At 44.7% G+C, this 20,107-nt stretch overlaps 1 protein-coding gene across 2 annotated transcripts in view; it reads right to left on the reverse strand.

The window, feature by feature from the left end:
* Positions 1-20,107, reverse strand: part of Scrn1 (secernin 1) — a 63,938-nt gene that overhangs the window by 34,713 nt on the left and 9,118 nt on the right. Inside the window, exons 2-3 of one of the 2 annotated variants that reach the window (XM_055611878.1) lie at positions 15,863-15,905; positions 9,036-9,195 (exon numbers count right to left, since the gene is read on the reverse strand). In XM_055611878.1, the coding sequence (XP_055467853.1) occupies positions 9,036-9,194 (159 nt within the window). In that variant the 5' untranslated portion in view covers position 9,195; positions 15,863-15,905. The remainder of the gene's footprint in view (positions 1-9,035; positions 9,196-15,862; positions 15,906-20,107) is intronic. The other variant, XM_055611877.1, reaches the window with a different exon arrangement.

Here is a 20,107-nt window from a genome sequence, read left to right on the forward strand (position 1 = left end):
TAAGGCCTGAACTAGGTGGGTGGAGAAGTCCAGTAATGCCCTGAGGGGAAGGACTGCCTTACTGCATTCTTTCCCCACCCACTAGAGATACAGTTGCTAGGAAACTGGCCCATCCCCCTAGGGAGGGACACCAGGTCATTATGGTCTGGGGACCTTCCTATAGCCAATCAATTCAAAATGTAGCATTTTAACCAATAGATGCTTGCTAGGCAGGAATCGCCCCTGCCTTGGGCATGCTGGGATGGACCAGAATCTTTAAATCACCCAACTAACCTGGGCACGGCATGCTCGGTTCCCACTGCTTCGGCGGTGGGTGTGTGTGGGCCCAAGCTGCAGCTTGTAATTTACAATAAAAAGAACTTCATGTATTTACAGCGGAGTCTAGTTATTCCTGGTCTTTTGGGGTTCGTGAACTGGGCAGAACAGTATGTGGGTGCTGGGAACTGAACTGAAGTCCTCTACTAGAGCAGTAAGTGCTTAAGTTCTCAGCCATCTCTCCAGCCCTGTGGATGGATGGATGGACGGATGGATGGATGGACGGATGGATGGATGGACAGACAGACGGATGGACAGACAGATGGACAAACAGCAGATAGATGGATGGATGCTTGAAAGGATAGATTACAAAGGTCTCAGAGAGTATAAGAGAGAATACATGTAGTTGGCCAAAGACTCTACCAACTAGGGAACATCTGAAATAATCTTAAGATGGTCCGGGCAGCAGAGATTCCATGCAAAATTAAGAACCTGAGAATAGAAAACTATATGTTCATTGTGTGTCCAGTAACACTGCTGTGCCACACGGCAGCACAGAACTACAAGGGCTCAGTAAGCCTAAACGGTAAATGTGTCCCACACTGAATCAGAAAGACCAGATGGTGTTTGTGGGCGTTAAACTCCATGTAGCCAACCTGACACTTTTTCAGGCCAAATTTAGATGGTGAGGGAGGAAGGGATTCCCCAAGTAGCCAGATGGGCCAAGTCAGTCTCCTCCAGAGCACTCCAAATCCACCCCTTAGGGTAGCCTCAGGGAGCCTGTAACACATGTCCCTGGGAGGCCTCTTTGTCACAGGCCACAAGAGCCCTGGCCTAACAAGGGCCCTGTGTGACAGCTATTCAAGCCTTTTCTGCTCCTTTGTCAGTTAAACCCAGCTAAACACAACCACCTCTGAGGGTGGGGCTGGGCTGGGGAGGAGTGAGCTGAGCAAGCTCACACAGATCCGTTATTCACAGCGCCAGTGGGAAAGTAAATCTCACAAAACAAGGGCCATTTACACCAGCTGGGATTAGCTCTAGCCAGCCATCTAGAACACTGGCTCTGAAGAAGTCATTTCCATAAATAAAATCCATGGACCTTGGCAACTGTGCTATAATTAATAAGGGAAATAAGAAGCATAGAGTGAGCTGCAGAGGCTTCCCCCAGGAATACAGATCCAAGAAGCACCTGAAATCTTCCGTGGCAAAAACAGGTGAGAGTCCCAAGTCAAAATTCATAGTTAAATTTACAGCAAAACAAACAAACCAACCAACAAAACCCCCAAACCACAGAGGATAGGGAGATGTCTCAGAAAGTTCAGGGCTTGCCACCCGAGCACAAGTTCGTTTTCAGGAACCCAGGAAGAGTTCTCTGTCATGGAGCACACCTATAACACCAACACTGGTGAGACAGAGACAGGGGAACGCCTGTTAGTCTGACCAAACTGGTGGGCTCCATATGCAGTGAGAATCCCTATCTCAAAAGCTTAAGCGTAAATGATTGAGGGAAACACCAGACACCAACTCCCGGCCTCCACTAGAGAATTGGAACACATGCACACACACACAGACACATTGCACACATACACACTAACACGTGCACACACATTAGAAGGAGCTAAGGAAAGGGATGAGTACCCTGTCCCACAGCCCCTCAGCCCCTCCCACCCTGCCCTCCACAAAACAGTCTGTCAGGGAGTGTGACTTCAGGTGCCTGAGCAGGAGAGACACTCTCCATTGCCAGCACTTGCCTATCCTGAATTCTCATTCCTTCAGGTGGCTTTAGCGACACACCTGAGAGAGGGGGAAAAAACCCCAAAACCACAGGCTTTCAAAAGACCTCACATACAGTGACAGACACAATCACTGCGCAGAGCATGCCCTGTGCTGTCTTGTGGAGCTGGATGGACTGAAAGGCACGTTCCTCTTCGAGGGTACCTACGCCTCCCACGGTCCGGACTGCAGTATTTCTGGACTTCGCGCAGTGAAAGGCGAACAGAGACTCACACAATAGGCATTTCAGCTTGTGAAATGCAGCCATTGTATCTTTCCTACTGTACTCAGAGGGGGACCACAGCCCTACCACCACCAGTGAGGACCTTCTCGGGATAGCTGATGAGTCAGCCAGACTTCAAGGGCAGAAGAGAAAAGGCTGCTGGGCTGGTCTTCCTGGGAAAGAGCCAAGGCTTAGCGTAGGGGCTTGCTTTAGGCCAGGGTCACGTCTGCCGTTTGATGTTCTAAATGAGGGCGGAGGGCATCACCCTCTGCCGCGGGTCAGAACTGCCTGGCATTTCGGTGACACTGTGCAGGATCTCTGGGGATGGTCAGTGTGGAGGCCTGGTCTGGGGAGGGGGTTTGGGAAGACAGGCTTGCGAGAAGGAAGCCCTCCCCTAAAGCCACGCCCTCAGAGCCTTGAGCTTTGCACTTTCCACTCAGAGCAGGCCTTGGTGTTACAGCTGCAGAAAAGGTGAACAGACAGATGGGAAGGATGGCGTCTAGCGGGCCCAGTGGCTGCGAAACTCTGTTCCACCGTCCTGAAGCCGTGACACGTGCACACGCACACATGCGCGCAAGCAGGAGCCTGTAAAGGGGAATTCCTGGGAAGAAGCTGTGTCTGCAAAGACAAACTACAACTGCAGCACTGTGGAGCAGTTGGGATGTTGCAAGTCCAGAGGCTGGTTACCTTATCTTGGGCTAGTTCTAGCCCTCCAGAACATCCATCCCTTGCCTGCCTCTTTGTCAGAACAAACATCTTGCGACTAATGGAGTGATGATAGAAACCTGTTGCAATCTGTTAGTTTAGCAGAACCCTAGCTTCCACCAATCCAAAAGTTAAGGATGTTATCAGATAGCTTCCTGAGACTATAGAAAATCTCCCCCCGTCATGACGTAACCACCTCTCTGATATACTCACCAACGTATTTTAAACTTGCCTTGATTTATGACTTTCTTTGTTCTATAAAATGTCACGAAACCACTTCCACATTGGAACATGGAATTTGGGGTAACCTAAATATGTGTTCCCAGGTCAGGGCCACTTAAAATAGCTTCAGAATAAACTCTTATTCTCTTATTCTCTTTCGAATGAGAGCTGTGGTCCTCACATCAACACTCCTCACAACAAAAATTATAGTCTCCACCTAAGCAACCCTTCTAGCAATGCCACTGAGCCATCATTAACTTTGTATTTCTGCTCTTCTCACAAATGTTTTCCCTGGGGAGGAAGACAATTTACCAAACAATTTACCAAAAGCTCATCCCAAACCATGGACATTAAATAGCCTCATTGAGGGGCTTATGGGGGAATACAAAATGAATAAAGTGCAATTAATAAAAAATTAAAAAAAGTTTAAAAAAAAGCCTCATTGAGGCTGCTGCATCATGCACAGTACTCCATGTAGAAAAAAAAATGGGCATAAATGAAAACAGACCTTCAAAAACAAAACAAGAGAAGGAACAAACACTGAAATAATGGAGATGGAGATTTATTACCAAGCAGTATTAGATTCTTTCAAGATATATGATATGTCGAATCTAACTTCACTATTAATATTTAGTCTTGCGGGCACCAACTATAAATATGAACTTTACAAATGAACTCATTATTATTTTTTTCTGAAACAGTATTCTACTGTTGGTCCAATGCTTTCCTAAATAGAAGATCTGGCTATTTAAGAATAAATGTGTGTCCACAGACATTTATGTATACATACAGACACACACACACACACACACACACACAGCACAACATAACCCAGGAAGCTGTTCCTCTGCTTCCTCTCCCCATCCAAGAAGAGCTACACAGGTTTGCCCTAAGACAGGCAGGTGACTCATGGGATGCACAGCACTGCAACATTCCAGACAGCACAAAGAGTGTTCAAGGATAAATGTAGGTGCTCGCTTCAGCAGCACCTAAAGTTAGAATACTCTAACTTTAGAATACTCTAAAGTTAGAATCACATAGAGATTAGCACAGTCTTTATAACCAAAAGGAAAAAAAAAAGTCCTATCCATCCCACTCTTTAGCCCTAAGAGAAGTTGTTATACACTGAGAATCCACATGGAAAAACTAAGTAATATCAAACTCGGACATTTCAGTCCTCTAGCTGCACATTGAAACAAAAGCATGGGGTGGAAGTTTAGAACTGAGATGTGTGTGCTGGAGAACCTCAGTTCATTTGGGGGTTTGGTGGTGGTGGTGGAAGTGGTTTGATTGAATGATTTTTAAGACAGGGTTTCTCTGTATAGCCTTGGCTGTGTGAGACTCACTTTGTAGACCAGTCTGCCCTCGAAATCATAGAGATCCGCCTGCCTCTATTTCCCTGAGTGCTGGGATCACAGGTATGTGCCACAGGCCCAACTGGAAACCTCATTTCTTATTCTTAGTGTCTCAAACAAAGTGACAGGTCAATGAGAATGACTGATGGGAAGATGAAGGCGGGGGAGGCGTGGACAAGGTGGAGGAAAAACCATGTGGAAGAGTGGGCTAGCTGATAGGAGGCCACTTTAACATGCTTGGTGAGTTTTCTACGACCCTCAGGATCCATATGAAATATCACAAGGCAAGTGAGATGGTGATTTCATTAAATGGTAATATTAAAAATAAATTCCAGGTGTCTTTTTATTTTATGTGCATGAGTGTTTTTCTTTCATGTACTTGTGTGCCATGTGTGTACCTGGTGCCCATGGAGGTCAAAAGAAGGTGCCAGATTCCCTGGAACCAGAGTTAGAGTTGTGAACCACCAGTTTACAACTGTTTACAGCTGGTGGTGGGTGGTGAGAACCGAACCTGGGTCCTTTGCAAGAGTAACAGATGCTCTTAAACACTGAGCCATCATCTCTCCAACCCCTGTTTTTGTTTGTTTGTATGTTTGTTTGTTTGCTTCTTAATGAACAACTTTCAGAGGTCTTTTGTTTTGTTTTAAGTCTGTGTGGTGAAGAGTACTACTATGGAAGTCTCCTGATAGTGTTCATGGCGGCAAGTATATAAAACGAGTTGTCATTCTGTGTTTGTGATGAGAATAAAATAAAGACTGACATAACTATAAGGAGTTAAGGGGGAAGCGGAAGGCTGAAAAGCAGGCTGAGACACAAAGGCCAATGACAACTCAGGCACTAAGACCTTGTGCCAGTGACCATGACCAAACGGCCAAGGAAGTACATGTGGGGTGGGAATTGGCACCACTGCCTTTGAAAACTTAAATCCACGCTGCAAAAACCATGGGACTGTCTCTGTGATCAGAATGGGGGAGAGGTTAAAAATATTAAGGAGAGCAGACATGTTAGAGATTGGTCTGATGCATGTTACTGGTCCTCAAGATCTGGTTACACCTATCCTTGTTTTTTTTATAAGCCTGCTGAAGGCATACCTGATTGGTTGATTAAAATGGCCTATACCTGGGCAGCGCAGAATGGGGTAGGCGTGGCTAAGGCTTGGAGAGGACAAGAGAATCATGGCAGATAAGACAGATGGGAAGAGAGGAGGAAGGGGGACTCCATGATGGGTTAGCGTAGAGAAGAAACCATGTGGGCCAGGAGAGAGGACTCCAATAATGGGATGGAAAGGCCCAGAGGAAGAATACAAGCAAGTACCATGGGATTATGGAAGGAAGGTAGACCAGACGAGGAGGATTAAGGTGGATGGCATTAAGGGACTGGGAGATGGATGTGTGAGGTTATTGAACCAGCATAGGTGAAATATCTGCCCAGCCCAAGGTAAATAAGGCAATTATAAAATCTAATAGCTCTCCCTGTCTTATTATTTGTCATAGTGGATTAAATAAGACTGCCAAGATAATCTTAGGGCTAATAATAAACATTACATAGCCCAGCATTCTTTTTTTTTTTTTTTCTACAACACAGACATGAGAGGGCAACAACAAGGCAAGCCAGCAGGTGTCATCCATGCAGTCTGCCCTGTCCCTGGAAAAGAAAAACATTCATGCCCAGATGACACTGATAGCCACTCGTTGAGAAAATCTGAAATCTGACAGGCTCACCGCAGAAAGCCATACTTCACTTGCATGAGAGTCCCACTCAAGATCCAAGGTGCGGACTAGTTAGTGGCTCAACTCAAGAGGCCAGTGGTCCTGTTGCAAACCCTGTGGGTCACAGTCTCCCACCCTCCTGTGAACAGAGGGGTACCCCAGGCCACACCCAACTCTGCCTTCTCATCAGCATCTGTGGCCTGTTGGTGCTAATATGTACTTAAAAGATTGAAACAGTAGCAGTTGTTCAGAAAAGAAAACACTGGACGCATTGGTAGCTGCACCTCTAAAATCAAGCAGGCTGTGAGAAAACCTTTTAGTTTTTCACCATAAAATACTAGAGTATAGATGTAGAAAGAGCATGTTCACTTACTAGTTCAGTTTTTCTCTACAAATTCTCAGTCATTTAACAACTACCATGTAAACACACAAATAAATATAGCATAACTAAGAAGCATAACCCGTGATTGCAAGCATGGCTCAATTTGCCAAAGAAATAGAAAGAGAAGAATTAGGCAACTCTTCCCACAACTGGTAAAAAGGATCTTCAACAGAATTTTACACAAACCTCTGAGCTATTTGTAAGACATTTAAATAGGAGTTTATGCAGAGAGTTTAGCGTAATAAATCTACACCTGTCCCAATCCCCACTCCAGGCACCCCTGCTCCATCAGGCTCAGTTGTAAAGACATCCATTATCTCCACTGCATTCAAGACAGAAGCCAACACAATCAGATGCGAAAATAACCAGAGATACAAGAATCATAGGACCTGCCTGGCGTGGTGGTAAATGCCTATAAACCTAGCACTTGGGGAGGCAGAGGCAGGCAGATCTCTATGAGTTAGAGGCTAGCCTGGTCTACAAAGTGAGTCTAGAACAGCCAAGGTTACACAAGGAAACCCTATCTCAAAAAATAAATAAATAAATAAATAAATAAATAAATAAATAAATAAATAAACCAAACCAACCAAACAAACAAATAAAAAACTCTACAACAACAACAACAACAGCAATACGAATGAAAGAACCCTACTTGGAGGCCATAATAGGAACCTGGAATCACAAAAGAATCCATGACAAAATATGGGCATACAAAATAGTAAACCACCAATGGGAAGAAATATGTCTATATTTACCAAAATTATGTTTATTTAGCTTGTGAATCTCATTCCTAGTCATGGATCCCAAACAAATACTAATAAAAATAAAATTTTAAAGCATCCAAAATAGAAAACGATGAACAATCTTTAGCGTGACAGAAATACAAAAGACAAGACACTGTGATAGAACTTTTTAAAAGGCTACTATTCATCCAGCACTGCTGGGAGCAGCAAAGAACTAGAAAACAATCCCAATGTCCAGCAGCAATGTGAGGCCGCTGGCATAGCCACGGACTGGGATATTACACAATGAAGAAGTCTATGGAGTGTGTACTGGATCTTCTGACTTCCACGTTGTGTTGGTTTCTATGAGAATGTCTCCATAGGCTCAGATGTTTTAATCTAGGTCCCTAGCCAGTGGCACTGTTTGGGTAAGTTTAGAACACAGGGCCTTACTAAAGGGAATATGTCATTTGTCACTAAGGGTGGACTTTGGGGTGTTCAAAGCCATGTGCAACTCCCAGTGTGCTCTTTGCTTCCTGCTTGCATTTGGAGATGTGACTGTCAGCTTGCCGCTCCCAGCTGCCATGCCATGCCTGCCTGCTGTCAGGATTTCCCACTGTGGTGATGATAAACTCTTACCCCTCTGGAATCATAACCGCCCCCCCCCCCAAAAAAAAAAAAAAAAAAAACAACAAACCTTTTCTTTGGTAAGTTGGTTTGGTCATGGTGTTTTATGACAACAGAAAAGTAACTAATATACCACAATATGAATTTTGTTGGAGGTAGGAGGGGGGCAAAGAAGAGAAAAGCAGACCAGCCTCATGGTGTACACATGTAATTCCATAATCCCAGCATTTGGGGGTGGAGGCAAGAAAACTGAGTTCAAGGCCAGCGTGGCTCTGTAGCAAGGCTCTGTATTAGAAAAAGGGGGGAGGGGAGTGTACACAGAAAGCTACTGTTAATCCACCAGGAAAGGGTCTAGGAGGAGCATGCAGAGTGTGGGATTTTTTTACACACATGACAACTTAAAGAGCTTATTTCTGGTCGTAGTTCCAGAGGAGTAGATGTCCCAAATGGCAGGTGAGGCAAGGTAGCAGATGGCTAGAACGGGAAGCTGAGAGACATCTCAGTCTCACGTAGGAAGCAAAGGGAGTGAACCAGAAGGAAGGCAAGGCTGTAAACACCAACCCCCACCCACCCAGTGACATACTTCCTCCAGCAAGGCTGCCTCTCCGAAAGGTTCCAAACCTTTCAAAACAGCACGGCTAACTGGTGACCAGCTGTTCATATATGAAGGGGGGATATTTCTCTTTTAAACCACTGAGGAAGGCTAAACAAACAAACGCAAAACAAAACACTTCCAAAATGAGGTTACACAGAGAGAGGAAAGAACCCAGTTAAGGAGGCAAGTGAGATTCCTAAGCATCTACCTTATTTTACAGATTTGTCTTCGGAATTATGTAAGTACTTTCCTTAACCATAAAACAAGGACTATAGGGAACACAGAAGTCCACATGTGCTGTTGTTGTTAAGGCTCAGAACACATCTGCATGAAAAGCAGATTTAACAGAAATGACAGGACCATCTGAAAGGTAAGCAGGCCTCCAGAGAAGTCAGTGGTTACAGGCAAGGCCGGAAGATTCTAGAAGACACTTGGAGAAGCAGAGGAACCCATACCTTACCACCTACCTCAACTTTGCTGTCAGCTCCGTGGTCGACAGCCGGGAAATAGACAACTTCCTGTACTTCATCTCTGGGCCGTGCCGAATTTTTCCCAAACACCACCAGACCATCCTTCGCTCGAGGTGGCAAAGCCACAAAACAGTAACTTGGAGGAGCGCCAGACATCCTGCAATGAGACGAGCAGTGAGAGTTGTGGCAGCAGGCTGGACAAGGAACACTGCAACTGCCGGCGCTTGAGTAGCGCACCGGCAGCTAATGCAAGCTAACTACTGAACTGCTGGCAGTTAACTCAGAACGGGATCCTGTCTGGCATCAGTCTGGGGAGTCTGGAGTAGAACGGCACAGCTTCAGAGACCACACATGCTTAGTCCTCCATGGGACTGAGTAAACTCAAGTTGGCAGCAGGCCATAGTGGCAGCCAGAAAGGGCAGTGATGTTGGAGAAAGGAAAAGAGGTCATTGTTCCTGCCATCATACTGAGCGTGAGCGTGGGGACGCGCACACACACACACACACACACACACACACACACACACACAGCACATACTGTGCAACCTGTCACATCAATAAATTATATACAGTTATCCCTTGGCAGTCACAGGAGTTTGATGCCAGGACCCTACAGAGACACCCAGGTCTCTCATATAAAAGGGTACAGTATTTGCTTACAACCTACACATATTTCCTGTAGAATTTAAGTCATCTCTAAATTGTTTAGAATGCCTAGCACAGTGTAAATGCTATATAAATAATCCATATACTATATTGTTTGTGGAATAATAAGGTGAAATAGCCTGTGTGTGTTTAATTCAGATGTAATTCCCTCATACTCTATTTTTGACCTCCAGTTATCTGAACCCACACATATAGAACCAGCAATGATGCAGTGAGCTGATTGTGCCTTGCAGAAGTGCCTTGGACCAGAGATGCATGGTGGCCACCACTGAACAGATTTGGGCATTATGAGGAAAATGGTTTATAGATATGAAAGGAATGACAGCTCTGTTAGAGCAGTTTTTACTCTGACTCAGTGGTAGAATATGCCAGTACTTTGGGTGTTCCTCCACCTCTCTGTTGGCTCCTGGGATAGCTTGTCATCTTCCCCCTGGGTAAGGATGAGATTCATACATGTCCAGAGATTTCTTGCACCAATAACTTTGACAACTAAGCCCAGCTCAGTTCTCAACTTGAATTTCCAACCCCTCTATCCTGCTATCTCTCTGATGTGCAAGGCTAATCTTTCTCAAACTCGGTCTCTTCTCAAGGTTCCAGATCTTGGAGCCAGCTCCACTATCCATCCTATTAAAGCACCAACGACTCAGAAGCCTGCTTCACCATCTCCTACATCGCTCTGGGAATGAGCCATTCCCTTTCATTCCAACTGTGCCATTCTGTACCGTCATTTCTAGTCAGGATCACATGGGAGCCCCTCAGGAACTTCTGAAAAACCTGTTTCTTGCTTCAAAACATTCACCACAGTGCTGCCAAAGCAACTTCAAAAAAAAAAGAACGCATTCAATAATGAAATCTTTGCATTAAATACCTTGCACATCTGTGACAGCTCTTAAAACAAAGACCTGGTAAACAAAGACTAATCAGCCTGTGTCCCCCTGCCTCAGTTTCACCTCACCATACTCACTCCTCCATTCTCAGCAGCCCTCAGACCCCTTTCCAGTTCTCCAACATCCCAGGGCCTTCGCCCTCCTCCCCCTCCACTCCTCCTCTTTCCCTGCTCCCTGCATGGCTGAATAACTCCACAGCTTCCAGCCATGTTCAAACACTATTCTCACCTGTGTGGTCCATGTTTCACCGCTCACAAAGCCTGCTCTAAAGTGGAAGTTTTTTATTTCTTTGGAAACTCAGTTGTGTCATGTGAATACGTCTTTTGTTTTGGTCCTAAGTGTGGGATGTGGGAATGTTTTTCCCCTTCGGAAAACAGCCCCCGTGAGAGGGTGTGTGCTGCTGGTCAGCTGAAAGCTACCTCATGCGAGGGACGTGGTTTTGTGAGCCGCAAAATTTCCTTGTGTGGACTCTGAGAAGGGTTAAATAGAAGCCCACAGACAGTGGGACAACGCTTTATTCATTTCTATGCTTTTGCATTACCACGCTTTCCAACAGTTCCAGCCTTCACTGGTCTGTGCAGAGAGAAACAATCCAGAGAATGGCTCATGCTGTTTTGGCGGAGTTTTGCTGCTTTGGCAGAGTTGTGTAGTTTGGGTGGAGTTTAACCATTTCTACTGAATCGTTCCACTTCTGATAACTTGTATTGCCGTTGCAGCTTTGCTGTTTGACTGGACTGCTGGTAACCTGAGTTTGGTAATACCCTACCCATGGACCCTAATAGCAGGAAGTAGTTAAAATCGGTCTACAGCCCCTTTCCCTACTAATCTCCTCTCTACAGTGGAGGTGTTGGAAGGGAGTTAAAGGTGTTTAAGAACCTTAAATAAAACAGGTGCTTGAAAAAAAATCTAAGCCTACACTGCTCTTTGCTTTTGAAGTAACAACCACAATCTGAAATACCTCTGTAATCATCTCATTATAAACAATCCATAGTCTCTCCCGCCATAGACCACACAAAATGAAAGTAAGGCTCTATTCCTTTTCACACACCACTGCAAACCCAGATCCACACAGCGTTACATGCAGAATAGATTTTCAATAAACAAGTGTCCCTTTCTTGTTTTCTAACATTCTACTAACTGAAGTTTCTGTCTACAACTGCATCCTTTGCCATCATGCCTCAGCACCTGGCCTTCGAGCCCTTTCTCTTAGTCTTTTTGCATGTCCAGATCTGATTCAAAGATGCTTTCTTTCAGTGAGAGTTCTAGAATGGACTTGGATAGTTACTCAGCATCCATAAGCAGTAACACATTCAGTTTGCTCTAGAACATACATTTGTTGCTTGTAAATGCATATCTTCACCTACTTAAAAAAAGCCCCTGATGCTGAGGGTGGGACCCAACTACAGTGGTCCCTTCTCCAACTCCGGCATTAAAGACATTTGCTGAGCCCACTTTCCATCTGTGTCATCAGTTACCCAATTAAACACATTTTATTTTATGAGTCCAGTATTCAACAGAAGTAAATCAGCATCCTAAAAAAACCCAAAAAAAACAAAAAAACAAAAACAAAAAAAACTACAGCAGTGTGGTTCTCAACCTGTGGGTTGTGACTCCTTTGGGGGTTGACCAAAAGAGGATCACCTAAAACCAACAGGAAACACCAATGTTTATATTACAATTCATAACAGTAGCAAAATTATAGTTATGAAGTAGCAACCAAAAATAATTTTATGGCTGGGAGTCACCACAACATGAGCAACTATATTACAGGATCGCAGCATTGGAAAGATTGGAAACCATTGCTCTAGACTGAGACACAAAGCTCAGCTATGCCAGCCACCAGCTGTGTGACCATAGGCAAGCCCCTCTACCTTCCTAAGCCTGGGTTACTCTTCTGCAAATGTTTTGTCTCCACTCACATGCTTCTGCTTATAAGTGTTAAATTAAACAACCTAGAAGACGTAGTTTATAAATGTTAGAGAGTGTGTAAGTAAAGATACCTTGGGGGTTGGCCTTAAAATAGGGCATCATGTGAGACTTCCTCCGAGCAAGCCAGTCACACCTACAGAAGCTAGCAAGTCTTAGAGTCAGCCATGTTTAGAAACTGCTTTATTAGTTCTATGCCCAGGCTACGCCAAGCACAAGTCTTTCATTTATAAGAGGTACTTACAGAATACACAAAACCCAAGGGGTTCTTAGCAAGCACCTAGTCAGCCAAGGCTTCTGCTTGCTCAGCAAGTCAGCTGGCTCATTGGATCAGGTGACCATGAAGAGGGAACAGACAACAGAAGCCCAGGAAAGCAGGGATTGGGGATGGGGGCGAGGTGGGGTGGGGTGTGCTGGCTTTTTCATTGGGTTTGTGGATTACCAGGAATGCTAGAAGGTAGTGGAATCAATCAACCAATACCTCTCTCTCTCTCTCTCTCTCTCTCTCTCTCTCCTTTCCCTACTCCAGTGTGTGTGTGTGTGTGTGTGTGTGTGTGCACGCATGCATGCATATATGTGTGTGTGAAGAGTTAGAACTAGTAAACTACCTCACAACCATCAGCTGAGCTAAGCGTCAACTTAATTTGCCTGAGTCCCATCTACTAGCCTCAGGGCTTCCTCGGCAAGACCCCTGGACCAGCTGATGATAGAAAGGCCATGTCTCCTCACTCTAGCACGGTGACCACTAGTACACCAGTACACAGCTCCTGGAGTTCATCCAGTTTGGCCACAAAGCTGAATTGTCAGCTTTATTAAAAAAAAAAAAAAAAAGCTTAACAATTTACATTTTAGCTGTCATATGTGATGTCTAAGGACTCTACTGGGTGGAGCGGCTATACTGTTCTCCAAAGAAATCTAGAGATAAAGATTTCCACATTGAGGTTACCGCTAATCCCAAAGTACTTTGGGAACGCTCCCATTTAGCCCAGTGACTAAATGTGCAATCAGCCACCAAAACTGAACTAGTCACCAGTTGCAGGGCACGGTGGCAGACCCCTTTCACATCAGCACTCTGAAGGAAGGAGGAGCCTTGGGAGTTGATGCCAGCACAGTCTACCCATCAAAAGCCAAGCCAGCCAGGACCAAATAGGGAGACAAAGCAAATACTGTCTCAAAACCAACAGACAAACAGAACAACAACAACGAAAACCCTAAAATTAGTGAAGGAAAGCAGGATGCTTCTAGAGACTGGAGAACATGGCAGCAAGCATTCACTGGCCTGGCTACAGGGGCTCTGGATCGGGCACTAAAACAGACACTCTGAGTGGATATGCTTTTATCATGCTGTGAGTATCATGGTGCTAAGGTAGAATCCACCAGGAAGACGACTTCATTTTAACCTGGAGTTTCTTGTTTACTTCCTCTCTGGCTCATAAGAGATTTTGATGCCTTCATCTTTTTTTTTTTTCTTTCAAACTTCTACCCTGAGAAGGCATGGTTTTCTAGCCCATGAAGAAGCACTAGGTGTGCAGGAAAAAGCCCATGAGGCCTCAACTCTACATAAAAAAACTAGCAACTGAGGAATGCTGGGAGCAGGAGCAGTGGTCCTTCAAGGAAGAGTGCACTGACTGGTTATCCAGTGCCAAAGGGCCAGCCCCGAGAACACACATACAAGTAACGTAATATGGACTCCACAGCTTATATTTAGGAATGTATATGTATATACAATAACATATACGCACGCAATGATGATTAGTGAAAACAGAGGCCATGCATTTGAAGATGGGAGGGGGTGAGGAGGGAAGGGGAGCAGATTATATGGGAAGGGTTGGAAGAAGAAAGGGGAAAGGAGAAATGTAATTATATTATAATCTCAAAAAACAAATGTGTGCATTCGTGAGGGGACCGGGAGAGACTCACTGTGATCAGATCAGTGCCACCAACACAGCACTTTCCAAACCCTATGCTGTGGTCCTCTTGTGGGTCACAGAATGGAATGTGTGCATCTCACAGCAAAAGGGGCAGTGCTGGTATAGGCAGTTCAAAGCTGGGTGGATAGATCTGCACAGACACATGTGTGTGGATCCTGGATTGACACAGCATTCCATGTTCACTGTGGGTCTCAAGGAGAAACAGCCTTAAAAGCAGCAGGCCGAGGGGTAGGCCTGCTGAATACAGCTGCTTTGTGGCAAAAGCTAATTAGGATTCTTGCCAGGTTAGCAATTCAGTTCTAATTAATGAAACACTCCAATTTAGCCCCCATCAATGGCGATGCTAACAGGCATCTCCCAGGTCCACGTTGGGAACATTGGAAAGTGCATTTGTGCTCTCTAGGTTCTCTAAGCAAAATTCCTCAATTAATTACTTGATGGCCACGCACTGGAGGAGAGGGCATTAAAAGACAGGAAGCTGGGATAAGTAGACCATTCAGGAACATGCAAATGCCTTGTGGCAGGTAGAAAAAAGAAGTCTGATTATTTCTTGGCTGGCACAGTGTGAAAAAATATCCGGTATGTTTTCTTCAACTCCCAGTCAGTTATCAGTGTTAGCCAGAAGCTCCTTGCCCACTTAATTGCTTTCTGATCAGTTGGAAGTCTCTGCTTGGGCCATCAGCAGTGGCTAGCCAGGTGTGGCTAATGAGTGCTTGAAATGTGTTTAGTGAAACCGAGAAACTATATTTTAAAATCAATTTAAAATTCAGCAGCCAACAGTATGCTAATGAATAAGGTAATCAGAAAAATACACATACATGTGAGTGTTGCTTTGCCCAAGGTTTCAGACTTCAGATTATTTTCATATTTCTGGATATGAACACATGATGGAATATTTTGGGTAAGGGCCCCAACCTAAAACACAAACTGTATGACATTTCCTATACACCTTACACACACAGCCTGACTGGAATATTATACACTCTTTATGTACTCTCTTGATTGATCCATCATGTAAGGTCACATGTGAAGTTTTCTATTCTTGGAGTCATGTCAGATATGAAAAGTTGCATTCTTGGATATATTAGTTGCTTTTCTCATTAGGTGACTTAGACATGACAAGAGGCAACTTAAGGGGGGGAAAGAATTTATTTTGGCTCACAGTTCAAGGGAGTACAGACCATCATGGAGGGAAAAGTATGCTGACAGGAAAAGGAGACTGCTGGTCATACTGGGTTCTCCATGGGGAAACAGAGCAGACAGTAAGTACAGCCCGTTTCCAGTGACTCACTTCCTCCAGCTTTGTTCCACCTTAAGGCCTGCCCTCTAGTTGGGGAACAAGCATTCAAGCATGAGTGCATATGGGAAATTTCACATTCAAACCCAATATCAGATGTGGTATGACCAAACTGTACCTTATGATTTCAGTTCGACCCAGGAACTAGAACAGCCAGACACCTAGAAACAGCAAACAGAATGGGTATTGCAAAGCTTGAGCGAAGGAGGAATAAAAGCATTTACATTTACGAGATGGAAGAAGTCATGGGTATTGGTTACTTAATGCTACGAATCTACACGATTAGAAATGACTGAAATGATCACTGTAGGTCTATTTTACCACAATTAAAAACTTAAAGCTAAATGTCTGCATACGGTGCTCTTTCCATCCCCAGTACAACTTCAGATATGTTGCCATTGCTAAGCAAAGAATCCCTAGGCAGAGCCCCTAACCCCCATGAGATCTCCTCAGGATTCATGACTTCCTCTTGAGGATAAAGCTCTCCTGGTGCTCATTCAGTACTGCTGCCTCTACCAGCCTCTGCCGGGTGGCAGGAGGCTGGCTTGGAGGCTTGAGCAACTGGAATTTGTACTCCTGTAACTAGGAAACCATTGCTGAATGTCTAGACAAGGAGGGGGGAAGCTGCATGGGAGAAAAGGGCTTTGTTCTAAAGTTTAGGGAGGAGTTATTGAAAACATGAATGTCTGAGCCTGGGCAGGGGGCTCTTTGTATGGCCGACAAACTGCCCTGGCCCTTTATCTCCACCAAGCTAGAGTGACCCTCATCAGTCACCTCAGCCAATAATAAGAAAGCCTTAAGTTACTGGAGAGGAAGAGAATGGCTGTCTGTAGGACCTATAGCTATTAGCTGCCGTGCATTTATCTCTGCAAACTGCCTTTCCTCATACAAGGAAGGAAAGCCATCAGGTCTTCCCTATTCCCCACCCACCGAGGAACTTGGAATTCAAACTCTATGAAATGGTACTTTCCAGAGAAGCGAAGGAATGATATTATTGGGTGACAAATCCATCTTTAAAATTACTGACATTCCTGCTAAATTGAAAATAGGACAAATAATACTCATTAATAAATAAATTGAACTTATAAGTGGGTATTAGACATACAATATAGGATAAACATACTAAAATCTGTACACCTAAAGAAGCTAAGCAATAAGAAGGACCCTGGATAAGATGATCAATCCTCATTCAGAAAGGCAAATGGGACAGACATTGGAAGAGGGAGGAAAGAGGGAACAGGACAGGAGCCTACTACAAAGGGCCTCTGAAAAACTCCACCCAGCAGGATATCAAAACAGATGCTGAGACTCATTTCCAAACTTTGGGCAGAGTGCAGAGAATCTTATGAAAGAAGGGGGAGACAGAAAGACCTGGAGGGGACAGGAGTTCCAAAAGGAGAGCAACAGAACCAAAAAAATCTGACCACAGGGGTCTTTTCTGGACTGATACTCCAACCAAGGACCATGCATGAAGATAACCTAGAGAACCCCTGCACAGATGTAGTCTGTGGCAGCTAAATGTCCAAGTGGACTTCCTAGTAAGGGGAACAGGGACTGTCTCTGACATGAACTCAGGGGCTGGCTCTTTGATCACACCCCTGAGGGGTGAGCAGCCTTACCAGCCCAGTCCTGATGCCGCCAGTCCTGATGAGACCGGATAGGCTCAGGTCAGATGGAAGGGGAGGAGGACCTCCTCTATCAGTGGACTTGGGGAGGGGCATGGAGGAGAAGAGGGAGGGAGGGTGAGATTGGGAGGGGATGAAGGAGGGGACTACAGCTGGGATACAAAGTGAATAAACTGTAATTAATAAAAAATAAATTGAGTCTTCTACCATAGCTTTGCTGTTGAAATAAGAAGGAATAGTGAAGTACTTGAGGGAAAAGTTACCTAAAAGATGGGATGTGAATTACTTCAGACTCAGCAAGATTTGACTAAGAGAAGACAGATTTTATATATTCCTTTGGAGTCCAGGAGACTAGAGCATAAAACTTCAGAGCCAGGGGGTACCCAATCCTAGTAGCCGTGGCTTTGATTGAGGGACTGCCAAAGAAGACCCTAGAAAGTATTGACTAGGTGTGTTAGCTCTCCAACCCTGAACAAACAGATCAACTTACAATAATACAGGAGCCATTCTGGCTAACCATTTCCCAGTAGGGAGGCTCTAGCTCATGGTCTACAGACCCCTCTGCTTCTGGGCCCATGACTGGGCTTATGGCAGGCAGCATTGCTTACTTTCTAATTGAAATTGAAGAAGAGAGAGCAAGGAGCTGTTGCCCATGGGACACATACTCCCAGTGACTCACAATTCCCCACTAGGCCCACCCAAATCTACTGTCTCTCAGTAGGGCCACAGGCTGGGAACCAAATCTTCATTCAACAAGGGGAGTAGGGGAACATTCCAGACACTAACTACACAGTGCAACAGCAGCCCCTGAGCCCACATCACCTCAAATCTCAGCCTGGCCCTTCTCTTGGAGCTGATGAGGGGTCATGAACTCTTCCCAGTTTGTGGTAGGAGCTAGAGAAGACTTTCCAGAGCTTAATTAGTGCCTCTGAGAACACCCACAGTTAACTGCTGGGTCTTCCGAGCCAGCCTACAGCTAGCATGCTTCCCAGCAGGGTGATGTGAGCCTGCAGACTGGCTGGTTTGGGCTGAAGTGTTGCCCTCCAGAATTGTGAACTTGCAGTTAACATCAAGACAGATGTCTGGCGGCTTCTGACAACTCAAAGGTCTGGCAAGACCTATCTACATCCTGCACGGCTACAAGAGTGGAACTGGCTGGGAGACTCAGGCTGGGGCTCTCCAAGCTCCTTCTGCATCCCTCCATCCCCAGTCTGGGGCCTGTCAAACTATCAGCTCGGTGAGGTTTGTGTTACTGCATTCTTTTCCAAGGTCTGCTCAGTCTCGAAGTCCCATGTGCACCAGGGCATGAGACAGACATGCTGTAGAGACACGGAAATCCTGCTCTCTATCCTGACTCTATTGACTAATCCCAATACAGCGTCATTGGAAACAGAGACAGTCCCTATACACAGCATTGCACACAGGTTTATAAAAGAGGTTGTGGAAGAAACTTAGCACTGTGGCTGCAGACAGTGGGCAGTGAATAAATGCTTACTTCCTGTCTCCTATTATCCACTGCTGACGTACTAATCCTGCAGCACCCTTCTCACCAATGGTTGATACCTTGACCATCAGTTAGACTCCTATTCCACAGCGCAGCCTAAGTACACTGACTATCTACCAACAAGAAATAAAAGCCTGTAGTGGAATACCATCAGCAAAACCAGCAACCTAGAAAACCCTTTCGGAAAAAGTTGGATTCTTCAACAGCAACAATAAACAAAGAAAAATGTAAAAAAAAAAAAAATTGGATTGAGAGACAAAAATTCCTTAAGACACTCAGCAATTACAATGAGCAGCACTTATTTGAATCTCACTTTCAGTAAATCATACAAAAGTCTTCTAAGGTAACTGGGCTAACGTGAACAATGAGTAGATATTTTATGATACTGAGGAATGTTTAATATCCTACAGGTATCATGATACTGTGATGACTTCCACTTTAAAACGGTTTTTAGAAGCCCGTGTCTTGTGTAGGTGTAATAGCCAATACAAATAACCCCAGTTACTAGGAAGGTTGAGCTGAGTGAAATCATTTAAGCCCAGGAATTGGAGATCATGCTGGGCAATATAGCAAGACTCAGAGAAAGAAGATTTTATTTTAAATCTCCACGTTAAAAAAAAAAAATCACATCTTATAGAAACACACCCTATGCAAATGCTATTCAGGAAATAACTCAGGATGACTAGGAAGAGCTCAGAGGAAACAAGAATGGCTGCAATAAAAGCTGAGCTGGTGATGGGCAAGGAATATGAGGTCTGTTCTACTGCCTGCTTTCCATTGTAGATGCCTGAATTTTCCTAATAAGTAAACTTTCAAAAGCAAGGCTGCCTGGTGGTTCGTACCTATAATCCCAGAACTTGGGAGGCTGAGACAGGAATATCACAGGTGGAAAATTACATGATGAGACCCTGTCTCAAAAGTCCAAAACATAAAAATGTAAAAGTAAAGCACATGTCTAGAATTCTCATAAAATTAGAGGTAACACTGGGCTGATCTGCAGGAAGGAATGTTTCCCTAGAGTGTCTACTTACATCTTACATTGTGTCTCAGATACCTCCTTAAGACGGAATGCTGGGACAGAAAGAACAGGAAAGGACTTCAGTTTGCCTTGGAATGATCATGCAATATGGGAAGAGTAGAAACCTGGGCCCTTTTAGCTTTCCTATGCCCTGCACCAGCTCTCACACTGTGTGTGTGTGTGTGTGTGTGTGTGTGTGTGTGTGTGTGTGTGTGT

The sequence above is a fragment of the Psammomys obesus genome, unplaced genomic scaffold (assembly GCF_907164565.1).
Source record: "Psammomys obesus unplaced genomic scaffold, mPsaObe1.curated_primary_1811, whole genome shotgun sequence".
Classification (NCBI taxonomy): domain Eukaryota; kingdom Metazoa; phylum Chordata; class Mammalia; order Rodentia; family Muridae; genus Psammomys; species Psammomys obesus.